The 20,269-nt window shown below is 43.0% G+C and overlaps 1 protein-coding gene across 2 annotated transcripts in view; it reads right to left on the bottom strand.

Moving 5' to 3' along the window:
* The window catches only part of DNA2 (DNA replication helicase/nuclease 2), a 1,108,563-nt gene that overhangs the window by 773,552 nt on the left and 314,742 nt on the right, over positions 1-20,269 (bottom strand). For both annotated transcript variants that reach the window (XM_044056952.1, XM_044056951.1), the window contains exon 9: positions 17,279-17,444. In XM_044056952.1, coding sequence (XP_043912887.1) covers positions 17,279-17,444 — 166 coding nt within the window. The remainder of the gene's footprint in view (positions 1-17,278; positions 17,445-20,269) is intronic.

Genomic DNA, 20,269 nt, shown 5'->3' with positions numbered 1-20,269 from the left:
CCAAATAAATGACATACATATTAAGTGCTTTCATCCCTTATCAGACCTTCATCAGAATACAAAAACAATTAAGTTACAAAACTTTCATATACACATCCATGAGTAATGACAACACCTCCTTTGGTATTTCAAGAGGGAGTGTCTCCACCCATTCCTAGGCAAAGTAATATTACAATGCCATCTCGTGTTCGGAAGTTTTAAGTGCACTTCATCTAGACAGAGTGTAATCTTGCAAGACAGCTGGAATACTGTAAAGTTTTTGTATCAAACAGATTTATGTTTTCACATATATATAAAAATAGTTTTTGTAAAAAATCTTAAAAAATAAAAATCACATTAAAATATTAAAGAAATGTATAATCCTATAGCCATGCAAAACATATCTATGTTGTATGGAGAAAAAACATTCCAAAAAACCTAGTACTTAAAATAACTCCACATTCAATGCATGCAATAAGATGGTAAAAAATATTAAAACCAATAGTAACGGGCAATAGGGGCATTCAGTTAAAGAGTGTATAAAATGTATGTCAGACATCATTTCCATGAAGAAGCTTGAATGGGAGGAAAAAAATTGTGTGTTAAGTTCACATAAATAGCTTTATTTGTTGGTGTGTTATGCATTTAAAATATAAAAAGGGTGCTTAAAGTGTAAACCCATAGCGAAGGGGCCAGAGGTGGTGGTGTACCATACGCCCCTACCTCCATTTCATTACCTAGTCAAAGCTTTACATTTCAAAAGGGGGTGCAGTGGAACAAGACTCATTAGGTCCAGGCCAACCATGGGCATTCAAAGTCAATTGTCAGTATAATTCTCTTCTCAAAATCGAAAGCCACTCTCCTACCTTCTCTTCAGCATTGTCTCAAGTCTGTTCTCATGCACTCACTCTATCCCCTGGCTGGGCATCCTCAGTTCCTCTCGCCTTCTTGCCTTGCCCTAATCTGCTTTACCAAATCACCATCTTCTTCTAAGCATATGCCTTATAATCTGTTCTACATGACTTTACTACTGATTCTATTTTGGCTTCCGGTCATATATCCTCATTTCTTTGCCTGTCTCAGTGCATATTCTGCTATCAGCTCAGACATTTCCACCTCCATTACCTCACTTTTCCTCTTCTGCTCTGCCCTCACTACCCGGCTTCCTGTACAATAAAGTAGCACTGGTGAAGCCACCATATCATGCCCCTTAATTTTCACCTTCTTTGGCATTTCTTGGTCATATACTGTCCCTGATAACACCGATTCTAGCTTTAACATTCTCATTCAGACTTCCTTTCTCCTTAACCACAACTCCAAGATACCTAAAACAGTTAACATGTTCTACTACTTTCTCTTTAAATCTCATTTTTCAGCTTCTCCTGATTTTCCCCTTTGATACCATGACACTGTCGGGTCTGTACTCCATTTCATCCCATCTGCCTTCAGTTCTGCATGCCATTCCTTTATCATCATCTTCTTTCGGCTGTTCCCATTAGGGGTCGCCACAGCGGATCACCTGCTTCCACTTCTTCCTGTCCTTTGCATCTTGCTCTGTCACACAACTGCCTGCATGTCCCCTCTCACAATATCCATAAACCTTATTTTAAGTCTTCCTCTTTTCCTGTTACCTGGCAGCTTCATCCTTAGCATCTTTTTCCCAGTATACTCAGCATCCCTCCTCAGCACATGTCCAAACCAATGTAATCTTGCCTCTCTGGCTTTGTCTCCAAACCTTCCAACCTGGGCTGACCCTCTAATATACTTATTCCTAATCCTGTCTACCCTTGTCACATCCAGTGAAAATCTTAACATCTTTAACTCTGCCACGTCCAGCTCAAACTCCTGCCTTTTTGTCAATGCCACTGTCTCCAACCCATATAACATAGCTGGTCTCACTACCCTCTTGTAGACCTTCCCCCCTTTCACTCTTACAGGTACTAGTCTGTCACAAATCACTCCTGACACTCTTCTCCACCCAATCCATCCTGCATGTACTCTTCTTCACCTATCTTTCACACTCACCGTTACTCTGAACTATTGACCCCAAGTATTTAAACTCAACCACCTTCGCCACCTCCACTCCTTGCATCCTCACCATTCCTCTATCCTCCCTCTCATTCACACACATATATTCTGTCTTAGTCCTGCTGACCTTCAGTCCGCTTCTCTCTAGAGAATATCTCCATCTGCTCTCTACCTCTCACTACAGATCACAATGTCATCTGCAAACATCAAAGTCCACGGGGACTCCTATCTGATCGCGTCTGTCAACCTGTCCATCACCACTGCAAATAAGAAAGGGCTCAGAGCTGACCCTTGATGTAACCCCAACTCCACCTTAAACGCATCCATCACTCCAACCGCAGACCTCAGTGCTGTCACACTACCCTCGTACATATTCTGTACCACTCTTACATACTTCTCTGACACTCCTGAGTTCCTCATACAATACCATAACTCCTCTCTAGGCACCCTGTCATATGCTTTCTCTAAGTCTACAAAAACACAATGCAACTCCTTCTGACATTCTCTGTACTTCTCCATCAACACTCTCAGAGCAAACATCGCATCTGTAGTGCTCTCTCCCGGCATGAAACCATACTGCTGATCACAATTGGCTGAAGTCCCAGTTCAGAGTCTGCCATGTAATGCCTCATCATCTGCATACAGTAGCCCTGACCTGCTTGCTGATATAGTCCACCAGCAGTATGAATAGCAGTGGGATTAGAGCTGAACCCTGATGTATAGCTTCTCCCACTGGGAGCCCCTCTGTGAGTCTCTCTCTCAAGTATCTCCCTCTCTCAACCCTACTGTATCCCTGCTCCTGCCCCTAACCCTAATTCTGCACCATACCTTCCAAAAACCTCTTTCCTTAGCAGTACCACTATTCATTTCTAATGGCCTAGTTAGTTTTTTTTTTTATGGCAGGGGTTCTTTGTTCTATTAATTTTTTGTTAAACTAATCACTGCAATGGGATGTTAGCAGTTTGCCTTTTCTGTTGGTATTGTGCATTTGGAATTTTTAGCTGTTGACATTATTTTGTCAGTATCGTTTGTGGTAATTTTTTTACATCAGTATCATTAACTATATTAATGTCATATACATTACTTTTGATCTAAATCAAGAATTAAGAGTTTTTTATTTTTTTTTTTAATTAAATTTAAATGGAGTTAAATCTTCCTAAATGTAAATGAAAACTGCATTAGCAAGCCAAACACTCCTAAACATATTACACGGAAGTATTCAATAGTTTCTTAATTGGCGCAGAATTCAAACCATTTGCTTTTGATTAGATTTCTTTATATCCTAAAAATTAGCCTCTTTCACAAATTCAAAAAAAAAAAAACTTGAAGATCATATACAGGATTCATTAACTATGTTAGGCCACAATCAGCAAACATAGAAAATTTAAACTGGTGCAGATCCCATTAACAACCCTTCAAAATAGAACTCTTCAACAGCACTGCCAAGGGTTCGAGATATAAAGCAAAGCATATTGAGAACACTGGGAATCCATGGCTTACACTGCAATACCCTGTCAGAAATTACTTTTAAAGCTCTGTAGATATGTGGCACTAAAGAACACTGACTATACACTGTTAATGTATCCTGACCATCAAATGGCACCAAGGTCAGAAACTAAGTTAACTAGTCTTTTTTAAACAAATCCAGTTAAGTAAAATTTTCAAGCATTTAGGTTGCGCTTCTAGTAAGCAGCTATGAATATTAAAAAAAAAAAAAAACTAACATGCCAATGTAGAGATTACACATGGTTAAAATTATCACATATGCAAAGACAGCTCAGATACCAATGTGCAAAGCTACAGTAATACTTTCCATGGCAATGATGAGTGGCTTGTTTACAAGAGAAAAGAGCTTGACAAGACAGTTTTACTTATAAATAAAAAAAAATAAAAAAAAATGATGCACTGCTAGTTATTCCCGCTCCTAGAAAAGTATCTGTAGCACTCAGAAGTTAAACAGAACAAAAGCTGAAGAGAATGGGAGCTGTAACCATCACCAAGCAATTTCATGGGAGGGAGCAGCTACTGCAGCAGTGATCATTCGAACATCTGCTCTAATGGAAAGTTAACGTACACAGCTGTATTCTCTCCCGCTCGATTCTAGGCTGGAGCGCCTTCTGTGTGGAGTCTGCATATCCTCCCCGTGGTCGAGTGATGTTAAAGACATGCAGGTAGGTGAATGGACGTGCCTTCTTTGAAGGCTGGACATCAGGCTGGCAACTCTGCACCGTAAAAATCCACTGCCAATCATTAGCGGACGGGAGTTCCACTGTGGCGACCCCTAACCGGGAAAAGCCGAAAGACTTTGTTTATTCATTATATTTACCACTGCTTCTGTATGTTTAGCTATATGGGTAGATTACCCTAGCTTACCACATTTCTGAGGTGGAAAAATAGTCCAGGAGCCCTTGGAGAATGGTCTTTGCAAAGTTGATTTAGACCGAAAGAAGGAATCCAGCTTATAGTGCTTTGTAAAAACATGCACAAAGGACCAAGTAGCAGCATCTAGAATATTTCTAAAATCCAACCTTTTCCAAAAAGCCACAGATGAAACCAAGGCTCTGGTGGAGGTGGCCTATACCTTGACTGGAATAGTTTTGTTGTGGTGAATATAACAAAAGGTAATGGAGTTAGATAATTTGGAAATGGTCTGTTTTGACTCGGGTTATCCCTTCTTACCTTCACAAGAAATGCCGATAAAGAAGATCTGAAAGATTTTGTTTTGTCAAGATAGCACCAGAGATGTCTGTGGATATCCAAGGTATGCAGTATCCTTTTCTTCCTCATTTCTGGGTTCAGGAAAGAAAACGGGGAGATGAATAGTTTGGCTTAAAATAAACTCGTAGACCATTTTAGGAATAAAAGAAGGATTAGTTCTCAAAGAAACACTGTCCCTATGGAAAATGAGACAGGGTTAACTCAGAATGAGAGCTTGTAACTCAGATACCCTTCTTACAGAGGTCACAGCAAACAGTAAAACTGTTCCCCATGTCAAGAACCTCAAGTCAGCCAGATTAGCTGATTCAAATGGAGTGAGTGTTAGCTCCTTGAACACAAAATTAAGATCCCAAGAAGGGGCCATCAATTTTCTTGGAGGCCTCTTATGTAAACCCCTTTTCAAAAAAACATTCTGACATGAGAATGCGCTGAAAGAGGAGGATCCATGGGCAGACATGCTGAACTGGTTGATAAATGAAACTTGACAGAAGAGCAAGAAAGGCCATAGGATAGTAAACTCTCACAAATAGTGCAAAACCAAAGAACAACGAGCCCTGAATAGATGCCAGACATGTTGTTGGTACCAGCTAGAAAACCTTTTCCATTTGCTAATATATGGATCAAATCTTAGAATACCCACTGACCCATTCGTAAAGGTCTGCCCCTTGTCCTACTCAGCTTATCTGCCGCAAAACCTTGCTCTGATGGAGTGTAGGATACCAGCAGAGTAAAATTATACAGTGACGCTATATCCCAAGCTAACATGGCTAGGTCTGCAGAGGGAGTATGACCTGGTTCCCCCTTGCTTGATGTACCACATGACTGTAGTATTGTCTGTGGCAACTTGAAGAGGCTCCCAAGACAAAAGAGGATTCAGAGATTTGAGCGCCTTCAACAAACCTGTCCTTGGTGTCCCACACACCTGGCACTTTTATCCCTCCTGAAACTGCTCCCCAAGCAAAGTCTGAGGCGTATGTGGTGACTGACTGCTTTGGAGCAGGGAAAGAGAAGGGGAGACATGGATTTAGGGATAGGGAAAGAGAAGGGGAGACATGGATTTAGGGATATCTGTTGCCGCCACCAAGTGATTTCCCCTCTGACAAACCCCAACACTGGGTGTTGGTGATGGGACCGGTCTTCGCATACCAATATACCTTTCACGTGGAGTCTTCCCAGGGTATCACAAGAATCATAGATGCCATGAGACCCACAAATTTGAGGTATTCCCTTGCAGAGTCTGAAGTCTGAGTGGAAAACCACAGAAATAGAGCTAGATATAGATCTATTTTTCCTGTGGAAGAAAAGCTCTTAAACTGTGGTGCCTAGTTGACATCCCATAAAACACAATCCAGTGAAGAGTCAAGAAAGACTCTTGAATGCTCAACTGACATCCCAGCTTGTGCAAGAAAATTCACCCGAGAGAGAGATTCCTGACACTATGAAAAAGACTCTGCAAAGATAAGCAAGTCATCTAAATGCGGATATGCTGTAGCCTAGAATGAGCTGTAACTGGAGCTAGACAAATTATGAACACTCTTGTTGCAGTGGACAGACCAAGGGGTAAATCCCAGTGCTAATAACGTGATCCAGACATGCAGAAACACCTGAAGTCTGGATGAAAAGAAATGTGATAAGATAAGCATCTTTTAAATCTAATGCTACAAGGAAACTAGAATGAGGAAGAAGAGTAACAGGTTGTGAAGAGACATCATTTTGAATTTGGGCACTATCACAAACAGGTTTAGGAAAGAACAATACAGAATTAGTCTCTAAGCATTTTCTACGCACTAAAAACATCTTTAAATAAAACACTTTTGTCTAACTATCTATTGTCAAAGAAAAAAGTAGAGATTCAAACTTTCTGGAAGAAAAAAAACTGAGCTTCCAGGGCAGGAGAGGGAACAGTCTTTTTAGTCATTCTGACTTACTGGACTTGTCCTTAGTTTTGGGAGTTTCCAGAATTTTTCTTCTTGGAAGCCCTTGCTTCTTAAATTAGAAGTTATGTACTCACCATAACGTTCCATCTGAGTAGGTGACTTCATTCGGATGCAACCTGTGGGTTATCGGATCCGACCTCGGATCCGAGCCGGCAATTCAAAAGCTTAGGCTCCGAGCTCCTAGCTCCTCCCTCTTGCCCATAACCCCTTGCCAAGCCCTGACTGACCTCAGATTGAGTTTGCCTCAAAATACTGACTACAGTACACGAAAACAGCATAAATACTCGCTCTATAAAGGTCAGGGGGATGGAGGGATGGTTGCATCCGAATGAAGTCACCTACTCAGATGGAACGTTATGGTGAGTACATAACTTCTAAATCTGAAGTAGGCAGACTTCATTCGTCTGCAACCTGTGGGACAGAGTCCCTAGCTACCTGAATCTTGGGCGTCATGGAAGGATGTTTGAGCACCGCTGAGCCAAAGGATGCTCTTCCTCTAGAAACAACATCCACCTTATAATGAGAAATAAAAGTATGAGGCGAGGCCCAAGTAGCTGCCGCGCAGATATCATCCAATGATACACGGGACTTAAAGGCGGCTGGCGTGGAAACTGCCCTAGTAGAATGAGCCGTAACCCTCTGAGGAGCAGGTCTACCTGAAGTGTCATATGCCTGCAGAATACAATTAGCAATCCACTTAGATAGTGTGACTTTAGATACTGCTTTACCCAGAGCAAATTTAGCAAAGGAGACGAACAGCTGATCTGATTTCCTGTGACCAGCTGTTCTGTGAATATAAAAACGTAATTGTCTATGAACATCCAAGGAATGCAATTTGTATTCTCCTTTGTTTGAGTACTTGGGAAAAAACACAGGTAAATTAATTGATTGGTTAATATTGGATTCAGAGCAGACCTTCGGAAGAAAAGATGGATTGGTCCTGAGGTACACCCTATCAGGGAAGAAAGAAAGGTAAGGCGGCTTGACGCATAGAGCCTGAAGCTCAGACACTCTTCTGGCTGAAGTGATAGCTACCAAGAAGGCAGTCTTCCAGGAAAGGTACTTTAGATCTGTAGAAGCTGCAGGCTCGAAGGGAGGAGCAGTAAGGGCTTGCAGAACTAAAGACAAGTCCCAAGGTGGTACAACCTCCTTGACTGGAGGCCTCAACAAAAAACCCCCTTTGAGAAATGTTTTGCATAATTTCGCCGTCATAAGGGAGCTGTGTCATGACCAATGTGATAATGCGAGATAGCTGCCAATTGTACCTTAATCGTGGAAGAACTTGCCCCTTGATGAAAGAGGTCTGCTAAAAAATCCAGCACCGCTGACATAGGTGCCGAAAGGATCCAAAGTTCTCTGTACCGCCCAAATAGAGAATCTCTTCCATTTACTCCGATAAACCTGCCTGGTGGAAGGTTTATGAGCTGCCACTAAAATGGCCTTGACCGGTGATGAGATACCGGGAGTCCTAATTAAGGATGGAACTGGAGCAGCCAAGCTGTCAACTTCAGGGTGCGCAGATTGGGAACCGACATTCCCAGAGGGTGGGAGATGAGATCCGAAATTGGATCCAGAATCCAGGGTGGATTGATTTTGTGAGACCATACAAGGGGAACCAAGGTTGACGAGGCCAGAACGGGGCAATGAGAATCATTATGCTCCCCAAACTGTTGGCTTTCTGCAGAAGCCTCTGCATCAGAGGAAGTGGAGGGTAGGCATAAAGGAGACCGGGAGGCCAAGCATGCACCAGAGCATCTCGGGAACTCCCTGGTGGGGAAGCAGAGCGAAGAAATTGTCGCATTTGGCGTTTGAGGGAGAGGCAAAAGATCGCAACAGGGTTGCCCCAGGCGGCAAAAATCTTCTTCGCTACTAGAGGATTGAGAGACCACTCGTGTGGAGAAAGAATGGTGCGACTGAGCTTGTCCGCAAGGATGTTGGACTTTCCCGGAATGTGCGTTGCTACCAGAAAGCGTTTGGTGGAAACTGCCCATTCCCAGACTCTCATGGCCTCTCGACAAAGGGGGTAAGACCTGGTTCCTCCCTGTTTGTTGATATACCAGACTACCGACATGTTGTCTGTCTGAATCGCAATAGTCCCTGAAGGAAGAACGTGGTGAAGTGCTTGCAACGCTAGGAGCACCGCCCTCATTTCCAGGACATTTATATGCAATGACGTCTCTGTGGGATTCCACATGCCTTGGACAATCTTTACCGCAGAATGCCCCCCGGCCACCCGAGGCAAGAAGCGTCCGTGGTCACTGTGGCTCGGGGAAATGCAGCACAAAAAGGTCTCCCTGCCAGGGGCTCCGGAGAAAGAAGCCACCAAAGAAGGGAGTTCCTGCACGCCTTGCTGACCGCAATCGGAGCGTTGAGAGAGGAACAAAGAGGGGACCACTGAACCTGAAGGGTCCATTGAAGAACCCGCATGCGTAAGCGAGCATGAATGAGAAGCGGAATAGCTGCCGCCATAGAACCTAGGGCCCTCAGGACCGAAGCTGCAGTTGGAGATGGTTGCAGGACCGCTGTCACATGACACTTCAGGCTGGCAATACGGTCTGGGGTGAGGAAGGCTCGCATTGATCTGGTGTTTAGTCTTCCTCCTATGAAATCTATAACTTGTGTGGGGTGCAGTAAAGATTTCTCCCAGTTGATCGTGATGCCCAGCCTTGGGGCTAGTTGAAGAAAGTAATCCCTGGCTGAGCACAGAAGATGCCTTGATGATGCCGTCAGGAGCCAGTCGTCCAGGTACGGAAAGACCTGTAATCCCTGGAGCCTCAGGTGGGCCGCTACCACCGCTAGCACCTTGGTGAACACCCTGGGGGCTGAGGTGAGACCAAAGGGGAGGACCCTGAACTGATAATGACTGGCTCCCAGCCGGGAGCGAAGAAACCTCCTGGATCGTCTGTCCATACGAATGTGGTAGTACGCGTCCTTGAGGTCGATGGAGCACATCCAGTCGTTCTCCCTCAAGAGGGGAAGTAGAGATTGCAGGGTGACCATCCGGAACTTTTGCTTGGTTACTGACAGGTTCAGCTGGGAAAGGTCTAAGATTGGTCTTAGGTCCCCCGTTTTCTTTGGCACCAAAAAGAACCTGGAGTAAAACCCTAATCCGGTTTGATCTCGGGGGACGCGCTGGATAGCTCTTTTTTCTAGCAGCTGTTCGATTTCGACAGCTGCCGCCTCCCGTTGGTCGGGTGGAACATCTGGGAGGCTGCAAGATTTGGGAACCTTGAATAGGGGAATTGAATACCCTCTGGATATGACACGAAGCACCCAACTGTCTGTTGTTATGGACTCCCAAGAAGTCAGGTGCCTCGAAAACGCCCACCGACTGCCTCCAGAGACGGACAGCCGGGCAACCCTTCAGGGCTGCTGCGTGGGTCTATCAGAGAAAGGTTCTCTGGACCCAAAGTTGCCAGGAGCCCCCCTGCCTCTAGGACGACGACCTCCCCGTCCTCCTCTGCCACGGAAGGACTGGTTATCCGGAGCAGGTTGGGACTGCTGCGATTTCCGGAACCACATCTTCTTCTGTCCCTTTTGGTTCTTAGAGAAGGACCTCTGGGGAGCTGAGAAGCGGACTCCGACGGCAGACAGCGTCTTCCCGTCCTTTTCGCTCTGGACTAATGTTTCGCGAACAGTCTTGCCAAACAAGGCAGAACCATCGAATTCATTCATTCATACATTCGCGAAGGTCGCCTTGAAGGGCTCTGCAAAATCACAGTGGCGGAGCCAGGCCTGTCGCCTCATGACTAGGCCTGCTCCGCTGGCTCTAGCGGCTCCCTCAGTAGCATGAGAAAGCAGCCGCATAGATGTATTGGAAACTGATCTGAGAGTGGCCATTCGGGTGGAATATACCTGTTTATCCTCACTCGACATGGACTCCGGGGGAGATGCAGCGTATTCTTTAATCAGATCCCGCTGCATCCTAATGACATGTGCCATGTAGTTCAGCGCTCTCAAAGAGAAGGTTGCTGAACTGAAAACTCGCTTCCCAATGCGATCCATCGGCGGGACTCCTTGCCCGGAGGATGCATGGAGGGACTCTCCTGGGCCAATTCCCTCTTCGTGGCTGCAGCCATCATCATGGCATCTACTGGGGGCCCTTGCTCCAGTGGGTGCGGTCCGCCGGAGGGAAAGGATGCGGTCCGGGCGCTTGGGGATAGGCTCAACGGTGTCCGGATCCTTCCACGCTCTGATGGAAATAAGATCCACCAGAGGGTCAGCAGGAGGGGACACCCAAGAGGTAGAAGGGCCCGCCTCGAATGCCTCCAAGAACACAGACTCGTCCGAGGAAGCCTTGGGGGCAGACCACCCCCCCCGATCCTTAACATCTCCATAATGTCTCCAAATGAGACGTCCTCAGGGGGTGACCTAGGGGAGCCTTCCCCTTCATCCAAGTCTGTGTCTTCAGTAACGGACTCAGGGGAGTCCATGTGCCTCCTTTTGCACTTACGCTTCCGAGGTACTTCATCGGGGGGGCTGTCCGAGGAGTACTCTTCAGCAGTTGGATGTTCCAAGGGAACCACTTGGGACATCGAGGCGGGCTGTCCCTGGGACCGGCTGGTGGGGGCCTGGCCCAACTGCAAGGGAGTGCGGGATGGAGCCGTGGCAGGGACCGGGGGTCCGGACGTCCTCAACAGTGCCCTTTCCACTACGTCGAAGGCCGAGGGAGCCAGCTTCTCTAAACCCCGGGAGCCGACCCCCACTCGGATCCGGCGACGGATCGGAGTCGGAGCGAAACCGCCGGATCCGAGACCGTGCGCTCCGACCTGGACGGAGCCGAAGACACACCACCGCCCTCGGATCCGAGCCTCGCCGCTCGGGGCCGAGAGGCCGGGTCCGGTACCAAGCACTCAAGGGATGGGACGGATCCGAGGTGCGCCGACCCATCGGATCCGACCCACCCCGGATCCAAGTCTGCCCGGCGCCGACAGCGAACCCGTGGTATGGGTCGGAGAAGGAGCCAAGGGGAAAAAGGGGTCGAAGCCCTCCCGGATGGGGGCTAGGAGCACTCCCATTTGCATTTGGGCCTGGATGAATTTCCTCATCATCCGGTCCATATCAGCTTCACTCATGGAAAAAGTTGACCTGGTGGAGGCCACCGGCGGACCTAGAGAGCCGCCTCGGAGACCTCCTAGAAGGGCTAGCCTCCTCCTCCTCGGGTCCAGGAGATAACCGAGGGAGTGGAGCCGAGGAGGAGGAAGCTAGAAGGCACAGGGAGGCCGGCAGATGGAGGAGCCGAACTGGAAGTTCGGCTCTCCTTGTGGTGCCTCTCCTGTGCCTCTCCTTCTTCTCTCTCCCTAGAGGACTCTTTCCCCTCCGGCAACTTAGAGGGAGGTTGAGTCCCAGCCGAGGGAGAGCCCACAGCAACAGGTTGCTGAGTAGAAGGGCAGAAGCGGCGGTATCTGGAGGTAAAGACCCGCCAGCACCAGCTTCGACCTCCGCTCCCTCAAAGCCCGGGGGTTGAACCCTGCACAAATGGTACAACCAGATGACAGGTGTTCAACCCCCAAGCATTTAACGCACCGAGTGTGGCCATCCGCTGGGGACAGCTTATGGCCACACTCGGCATTAGAAAACAGCCTTATGGGCTTCAGACATCACAAACCCTAAGGCCTAACACAACACACACACAAACAAACTACGCAAAAACCCGAGAACAATTAAATAAAAGAGAGAGGAAAGCCTATACACACTCAACACTAACAATATCAATAACAAAAATAGAGATTTTCAAAACTTTTTAGTCAAAAAATCTTATCTTTCTTCAACAAACGCCAGGAGCTCTAGAATCCGTAGCTACTTGAAAAGCGGCAAACGAAATCTGAGGTCAGTCAGGGCTTGGCAAGGGGTTATGGGTAAGAGGGAGGAGCTAGGAGCTCGGAGCCTAAGCTTTTGAATTGCCGGCTCGGATCCGAGGTCGGATCCGATACCCACAGGTTGCAGACGAATGAAGTCTGCCTACTTCAGATCATATGTTTACTTGTTTCTTAACAAAATTGGATGAGGAGTTAGAAAAAACCTGGAAAAGGATAGCTGAAAAATCTTAAAATATTCCCTTTATCAGATTACCTCTTTTAGCACACTTTCTAATCATCTCTGCAGCAGAGGGCCAACAATAACTCTAGCCAAATGAGAATTTAAGATCTAATTTTTATCATCTGGGAGGTTCTGAGAATGAAGTCATGCAAACCTGAAAACGATACCACAGGATACTGCCCTGTAAGTAGTATTAGAGTCATTCACACTACATGCATTGGAGTAGTGACTTTAACAATAGAATAATTTAAATTATATAAAGCAGATTTTTCCTCACAAGAAGAAACTGCAGATAAACCATGCCTCATTTTCACAATTAGAACAAACTAACATTTTCCCACATTTATCAATAATCTTCCCATCCTTATCAGAAAGAGTAGGAGTGAAACTGACAAAGTGTTTAGCAGCAAAGGGATTAACAAACCATAGCTGCTGTATTATGTTTAGGAAGAATATACAAAAGCTTAAAAGATAGGAAATTTATACATCCCATCTGCCTTTTTTTAGGGGCAGCTGGCTGACTGTCAGGAAAACTGCAAGGAGTAACACATCATCCAAAGCTCACAGAACTGCAGGAATTGGTGCAGGTTCTGGAAATTCTTTCTCCAACAGCTCATAATATTTTCTGAGGGACTGAAAAACCTAGTTTCAGAGAAAGACCAACCTCACAGGGAGTCAGAAACTGAGCTCTCCTCTGAATCAGTAATATGAGAAAACCCAGTACCTAGCTCTTCATCCTCCTGTCTAGATTCAGAATCTTGAATCTCTTCGCAAAAATATATATATCCCCATTTCTTTTACCAGACGCTGCTTTAAAAGAAAGATGAACAACCTAAATTAAATCCTGAAAGATGAACAGCCTAAATTAAACCCTGAAAGATGAATAACCTAAATTAAACCCTGAGCCAAACCCAGTAAGATACTCCTAAGGAAAACTGACACATGCTTAGTTTTCTGTTTCTTCTTGACAGGAAAATAGGGCCAATAGTGTGGCAGCAGCAGCTTCTCCAAGGATGAGTACAACATACTGACAATAGAGTGAAGCCTTCCTTGTCTCCTCTCCCAGGAATGACAAGAGTGGCTTCTCCCTTGACCACTGAAGGGACCCCAACAGCTGGAGAGAATGTGGCTAACCTCCTGTCTATAGTGGCTGTAGGTGCTACATCAGTGGGATCCGAGGTAAAAGATGAGTGGTCTGAGGTACAACTAATGGACACAGCACAGTCACTCACCTGTGGCAGAGACAAATGGTGGTAAAAACAAAGTCTTTAAGTTACTTTTTCACAGACAGATACAATAAAAAGCTCTTTAAAAAAACACATACTAGCCCCACAAAGGAAAACCAGCACAACTTCTCCACAGAAAGAAATAGTTGCCAGTTACTTTAAACAACTTTTAAATTGGCAGGAAAAAAGAACACTCCCATTTAAAAGTGTAGCACAGTCTCATAACAGTCTGTTAAAACAAAAACTCTTGGCTTTAAAATTACTATTACCTTCCTCTTCAGGAAAGTTAACAAAAATATTGAATGGAAGTTCCCGCCAAGGGAACTTATCTGCCCAACAAAGGAAGAGCACAAACCAAGCATCAATCCTTAAAAGCCTCAGGAGTGTACTCTTCAGTGGCAGTACAGCTTTGAAGGGCATGGCACCCAAACTTGTCTTCAGTTTGGGTGCATGGAAGGTGCCCTGAAGCTTTGGGAGCTGCCAGCTGTTACACAGCTAAGGTTACAGCAGCAGTGACCAATATGATGACCAACATACGTTTTCCAGTTCAGACAAGCCACTCCTCTCATACAGCCAGACATCTATAACCCCCTTTCCAATTTTTGCACATGGGGTTGGGATATGTTGGTTATTTCCAGCTACCTTAATCAAACTAACAGACACAAAGTACAAATTTGATTCACATCTTAATTACAATTTGTATTTTTGACAGAAAAGATAATGCTGCACACAAAATTAGGAGTTCAGAAGATTTGAGAAAGAATAGGAATTTGGACACCATGTCCAGTCCACCTTATCAGTCTAATGGACAAGTGCATAATTGTCCAAACACTGATTAATCTCAGGAGGAACAGCTATAAGGACGGTTTTCTTGAGTTTTAGAAAATAAGAATTTCCATTGTAGGGTCGTGGTCTCTTACTACGCCAACTCCTGATGGGCAGAAGGCAAAATGGAATGCAACTTCAACTAAGATAATGTCAGAAAATGAAAACAGTAAGCAAAAAAAAAAAAAGGGTTAAAAAGTAGTTGGCACAGATGAAAATACTATGATAGGATGAAATAATCCAAACGTCTGAAGCCTTGACACTATAGCAGTTAGTAAAAAAGTCAAACCAAACTCATGTGTAGTTCATAAGGAAGATGGTAAGCTGTATAAAAAAATGTGCATTATACATATATATATATATATATATATATATATATATTACATATATACATGCGCACACATACACATCTGAACAAGGCAAATGCCTTAAAACTGACGTCCGAGAAATAATGAGCAATCAGATGTTTCAAAAGCACTCTGCTGCAAGGAGAAAGAGAGAGAGTCTGAAAACTTAGATAGCCATCAACTTTTGAGACACCTGACATTGCATTTCAAAATGACTCTGTAGAATCGAAAGCTTACAAAAAGCATTATTGTTTACACTAGTTAAGTTTTGTTAAACATGCCAGATATGGAAGACCTTTAAAAGAACGTATGCATGCTCATATTTTACAGACAGAAAAAATGCATTATTAAAATGCCATTTTCAATCTGCACTATGTTCTGATGCAGTCTATAAAATGCAGAGTATACTGTTTATAAGTTACACTAATCAATGTAGTGAAATCGATACTCTTCGCAGATATAATTTTTTTTATTTTGTAGCTTAAAAATAGGACGATGTTGGCTATCTGTTATAAAACTAGTGACAGATTAGTATGTCAAATGGTACACAGATGTTTAAGAGAATTCAGTATGCAACAGATTTCATGAAGTAATACTAGTGACTGTGATTAGTATGTCAAATGGTACACAGATGTTTAAGAGAATTCAGTATGCAACAGATTTCAAGAAGTAATACTAGTGACTGTGATTAGTATGTCAAATGGTACACAGATGTTTAAAAGAATTCAGTATGCAACAGATTTCATGAAGTAATACTAGTGACTGTGATTAGTATGTCAAATGGTACACAGATGTTTAAGAGAATTCAGTATGCAATAGATTTCATGAAGTAATACTAGTGACTGTGATTAGTATGTCAAATGGTACACAGATGTTTAAGAGAATTCAGTATGCAATAGATTTCATGAAGTAATACTAGTGACTGTGATTAGTATGTCAAATGGTACACAGATGTTTAAGAGAATTCAGTATGCAACAGATTTCATGAAGTAATACTAGTGACTGTGATTAGTATGTCAAATGGTACACAGATGTTTAAGAGAATTCAGTATGCAACAGATTTCATGAAGTAATACTAGTGACTGTGATTAGTATGTCAAATGGTACACAGATGTTTAAGAGAATTCAGTATGCAACAGATTTCATGAAGTAATACTAGTGACTGTGATTAGTATGTCAAATGGTACACAGATGTTTAAGAGAATTCAGTATGCAATAGATTTCATGAAGTAATACTAGTGACTGTGATTAGTATGTCAAATGGTACACAGATGTTTAAGAGAATTCAGTATGCAACAGATTTCATGAAGTAATACTAGTGACTGTGATTAGTATGTCAAATGGTACACAGATGTTTAAGAGAATTCAGTATGCAACAGATTTCATGAAGTAATACTAGTGACTGTGATTAGTATGTCAAATGGTACACAGATGTTTAAGAGAATTCAGTATGCAACAGATTTCATGAAGTAATACTAGTGACTGTGATTAGTATGTCAAATGGTACACAGATGTTTAAGAGAATTCAGTATGCAACAGATTTCATGAAGTAATACTAGTGACTGTGATTAGTATGTCAAATGGTACACAGATGTTTAAGAGAATTCAGTATGCAACAGATTTCATGAAGTAATACTAGTGACAGTGATTAGTATGTCAAATGGTACACAGATGTTTAAGAGAATTCAGTATGCAACAGATTTCATGAAGTAATACTAGTGACTGTGATTAGTATGTCAAATGGTACACAGATGTTTAAGAGAATTCAGTATGCAACAGATTTCATGAAGTTAGCCCTTGCTCATCTATCACATATTATGTCTCATAATTTTGGTACCCCTATGCAATGAGACATTAAGAAAAGATCTAAAATCAAATGATGTAATTTTTCAACTGCGACTTACAGAACCGAGATCCAAATTGTGCAAAAAGCAGAAAATAATAAGGAGCAGAGCATACCCTCTGTGCATGACGCTAAGTTACACATCAGCGGGTGATGCGCTTACCCCCCCATGTAATGGAACAAGAAAAAACATTTATGTAGTACTACATGTATTAGAAAAGGAGATCCCAATAGTTACCCCCGAAAAATGGCTCAGTCAGATCACGCAAGTATTCTTTAAGGATGAAACCCTGGAACAGTGACTTGTAACAAAAAAAAAAGACAGCAGCTGCTTACCTACTGTACAGTGTGCAGTTCCACATCTGTGAGCAAAATCTGCAAGCCTGACGATCATCGATCATGGGAGGTAACAAGACAGGTTGGGATTTTGTCCCTTCCAACGTACCATTTTTTAAGCTGTTCACCAAATAGAAAGCTAATTCGTTTCTCAATTTAAGTAGTTCTGTAAAGAAGAATGACAGAAGTTAACTGCTATATAATCAACAGATATTCAAATTTCAAAGCTGATGACTCGAGTTATAACCAAAACAGAAAAGACAAAATATATAACTCAAGACAGATTACCATGCCCAGTGTCCACTCGTGCAATGTGTGTACTACTTCTGCTTCATAGTCTGGGCGTCAGCATTTTAGGTACAAAAAAGAAAACTCATCATATTATCATCAACGTGAAACTATGAATCAAAATGAAGACTTGACATAGCTATAAGTCTTAGCTGCAACCAAGGACATAGCAAGCACATTCTACAGTCTCTATACAGACCGTTTTTATTCCTCCCCTACTGCAACTACTATCGCAGTTGACCACAACCCAGACTTGATGATCATTATGCAACTATTAAGTTTTATTGTTTGGGTTTCTCCTTATTAAAATGATGTAATATAATTTCTGTGCATTACTAAACTATTACACTATCTCAGCAAAAACGAAACACAGACAAGCTGACTGTGTACTTTTGTAAATTAACAACCAGTTGGATTGCCAGGACAAAAAGGTAACAAATAGAAAGTTAAATAGCTGAACTCAGCTTTTGAAAACATCAGTGTCTGGCCAATTAAGCAACATTTATAACAAAGTTGTTGAAATAGGCTGGGCAGGGTGATCCTCTTACCCACGAAAGACAGCAACCTTGAAGCTGATCATATTAAGTTGATGGGTGTAGACACAGTCCACTGGAGGGGGATGTGAGAAGTTAAGCCAACCAAAAAAAAAACAAGCAGTACAACAAAATGTTTCAATCAAATGTCCAAGAAAATCTACCAAACAAACAAAAGCAGTGTGCCAGGGCCAGCCTGCACTTCAATGGGTTCATAACCAAGCACTAGTTTAGCTGCTCATGTGGGCAATTTTACACCAACTAATTTCCCTCAAAGGTGAGGATTAATGCCGCCTGTATCTTGTGTTGGTAGTTTAAACTCCTTAACCATTACGTCAATTCCAAACAACACCACACTGAATGCCAGAAGAACAGGAGAGCTATATTAGAAGCAATGTCATGCAACTAAACTAGGAGGGCAAAAAATTCCCAAAGGCAGGATAAAAAAGCTGTTTAAACCCCATCTGCAATTAGGCAATAAGGGACATTTGCAAGGAGCATTGCAGGATTTATATGCAGTCAAAAATAACATGTGCATTCTTTCCATATTAGATGATCTGCAAGAGGACTCTCCTTGATGGGCCAACAGTTAAGTACTTCCCTTCTCACCAAACATAACTCGGCACTTTTCGCTCATAAAATCCCATACCTGGGGTTTGGGGGGTACATTCACTCATAATGCATACCATGATCTTATGCTATGACTAAGTGCAGACTTAACCAGCCATTTCACCTCTAACCTCTGAGTGATCAGCATTACTGCATAGTGAGAAAAATTAAGCCTGGAGACCTATAGTGCTGACAAGTAATGTACAAATATGCACCTGACAGAATTATTAGGAACACACGGTACACGGACGGGCCATCAAAATACAGGGCGACAGTATGAAGTAATAACTACCCTTCCATGAGGCCTTACCTCAGCAGCTCATATTATACAGTAAGAAAAAAAGAATGTGTAATACAAACAATCAGGGATCCTTCCTTGACTCATCAGTCACTGGGCTAAATCTGAAGCAGTAAATCAAATAGGACAGAAGGATACAGAAGACGGATCAAATGACGTAAAATGTTCAGAACGGTGAGCACTGAAGGAAAGACACACCATAGGAAATGAACCATGGAGCCACTACTAAGACAATGTCTGCTGAAGGTATACACTAAACAGCTGAATGGTGACAACTCTGATGCTAATGGAATCAGCCATACCTCTAGCAAAGCAGTCAGTGACCACAACCTTTTTAAACAAAGTAAGCTGTCAGGTGGCCAAAGATAATGCAGTTGATAATCAAACTGGAAGAAGTTTGTTTGACTACCAGCATTTCCCTCCCCAGATCATAGAAAACAAAAACCTGTTTGCTTTTCAGAAACCCTTGTACTAGTTTCATACAAAATCTGACTTTATGGTACACACCCAGGATAAAAACGAACCGTCTCTCTTTCTACCCTGGTTAAGACAACAGAGACAAATGGACTGGCTCAGGGAAAGTTCAGAACCCATTTTCAGAAGAAAAGTGGGCTGGTACATAACGACAACTGATACTTCCAACTGGTACTTATGATGGCCTGCAGCTCAGAAATCCAGTGATACGCGGTTATCAAAACAGAAAGAGCAATCACAGCTGCTTAATCAAAAGGGCAAGCAGACATGAAGGCCACTAGGAAAAGCATTTCCCAAGTTAAAAAAAAAAAACTTACACTCAGTCAAATTAGCAGATTCAGACAGAGAATAAACAAACCAGGCAATCACGAAACTCAAAGCTCATGAAGGAAAAGATTTTTCAGTGGTAGGTAGTAATGCACTACTCTAAAGGATATACACGTCCAACTGGTGCTTACCTAAAATCCTGTCCTTCAAAAGATCAAAAAGAGTAATAAACAGCTGAGAATTCCCCTTAACGAAAGGATCTTAGAGGCCAAAATTCTACTCGTACCTAAGGTGGGTTAGGATGACAAGTAATCTTGGCAAATGAAACTAACATGGTACAACTCTGACCAACAGACAGACCCTCTATCGGGCAAAGAAAAATCTGCCTGGTGATCTTGTTCTCTTAAACCTAAACTATATGGGCAGATTACCATAGCATATAAACATATATATATATATATATATATATATATATACACACACACATATATATACATATATATATATATATATATACAAAAT

Source organism: Protopterus annectens, chromosome 14.part0, assembly GCF_019279795.1.
Source record: "Protopterus annectens isolate FY-2018-M chromosome 14.part0, PAN1.0, whole genome shotgun sequence".
NCBI classification, from domain to species: Eukaryota; Metazoa; Chordata; order Ceratodontiformes; family Protopteridae; genus Protopterus; species Protopterus annectens.
Note: the sequence above shows the minus strand (reverse complement) of the source record. Positions and strands in the feature narration are given on the sequence as shown.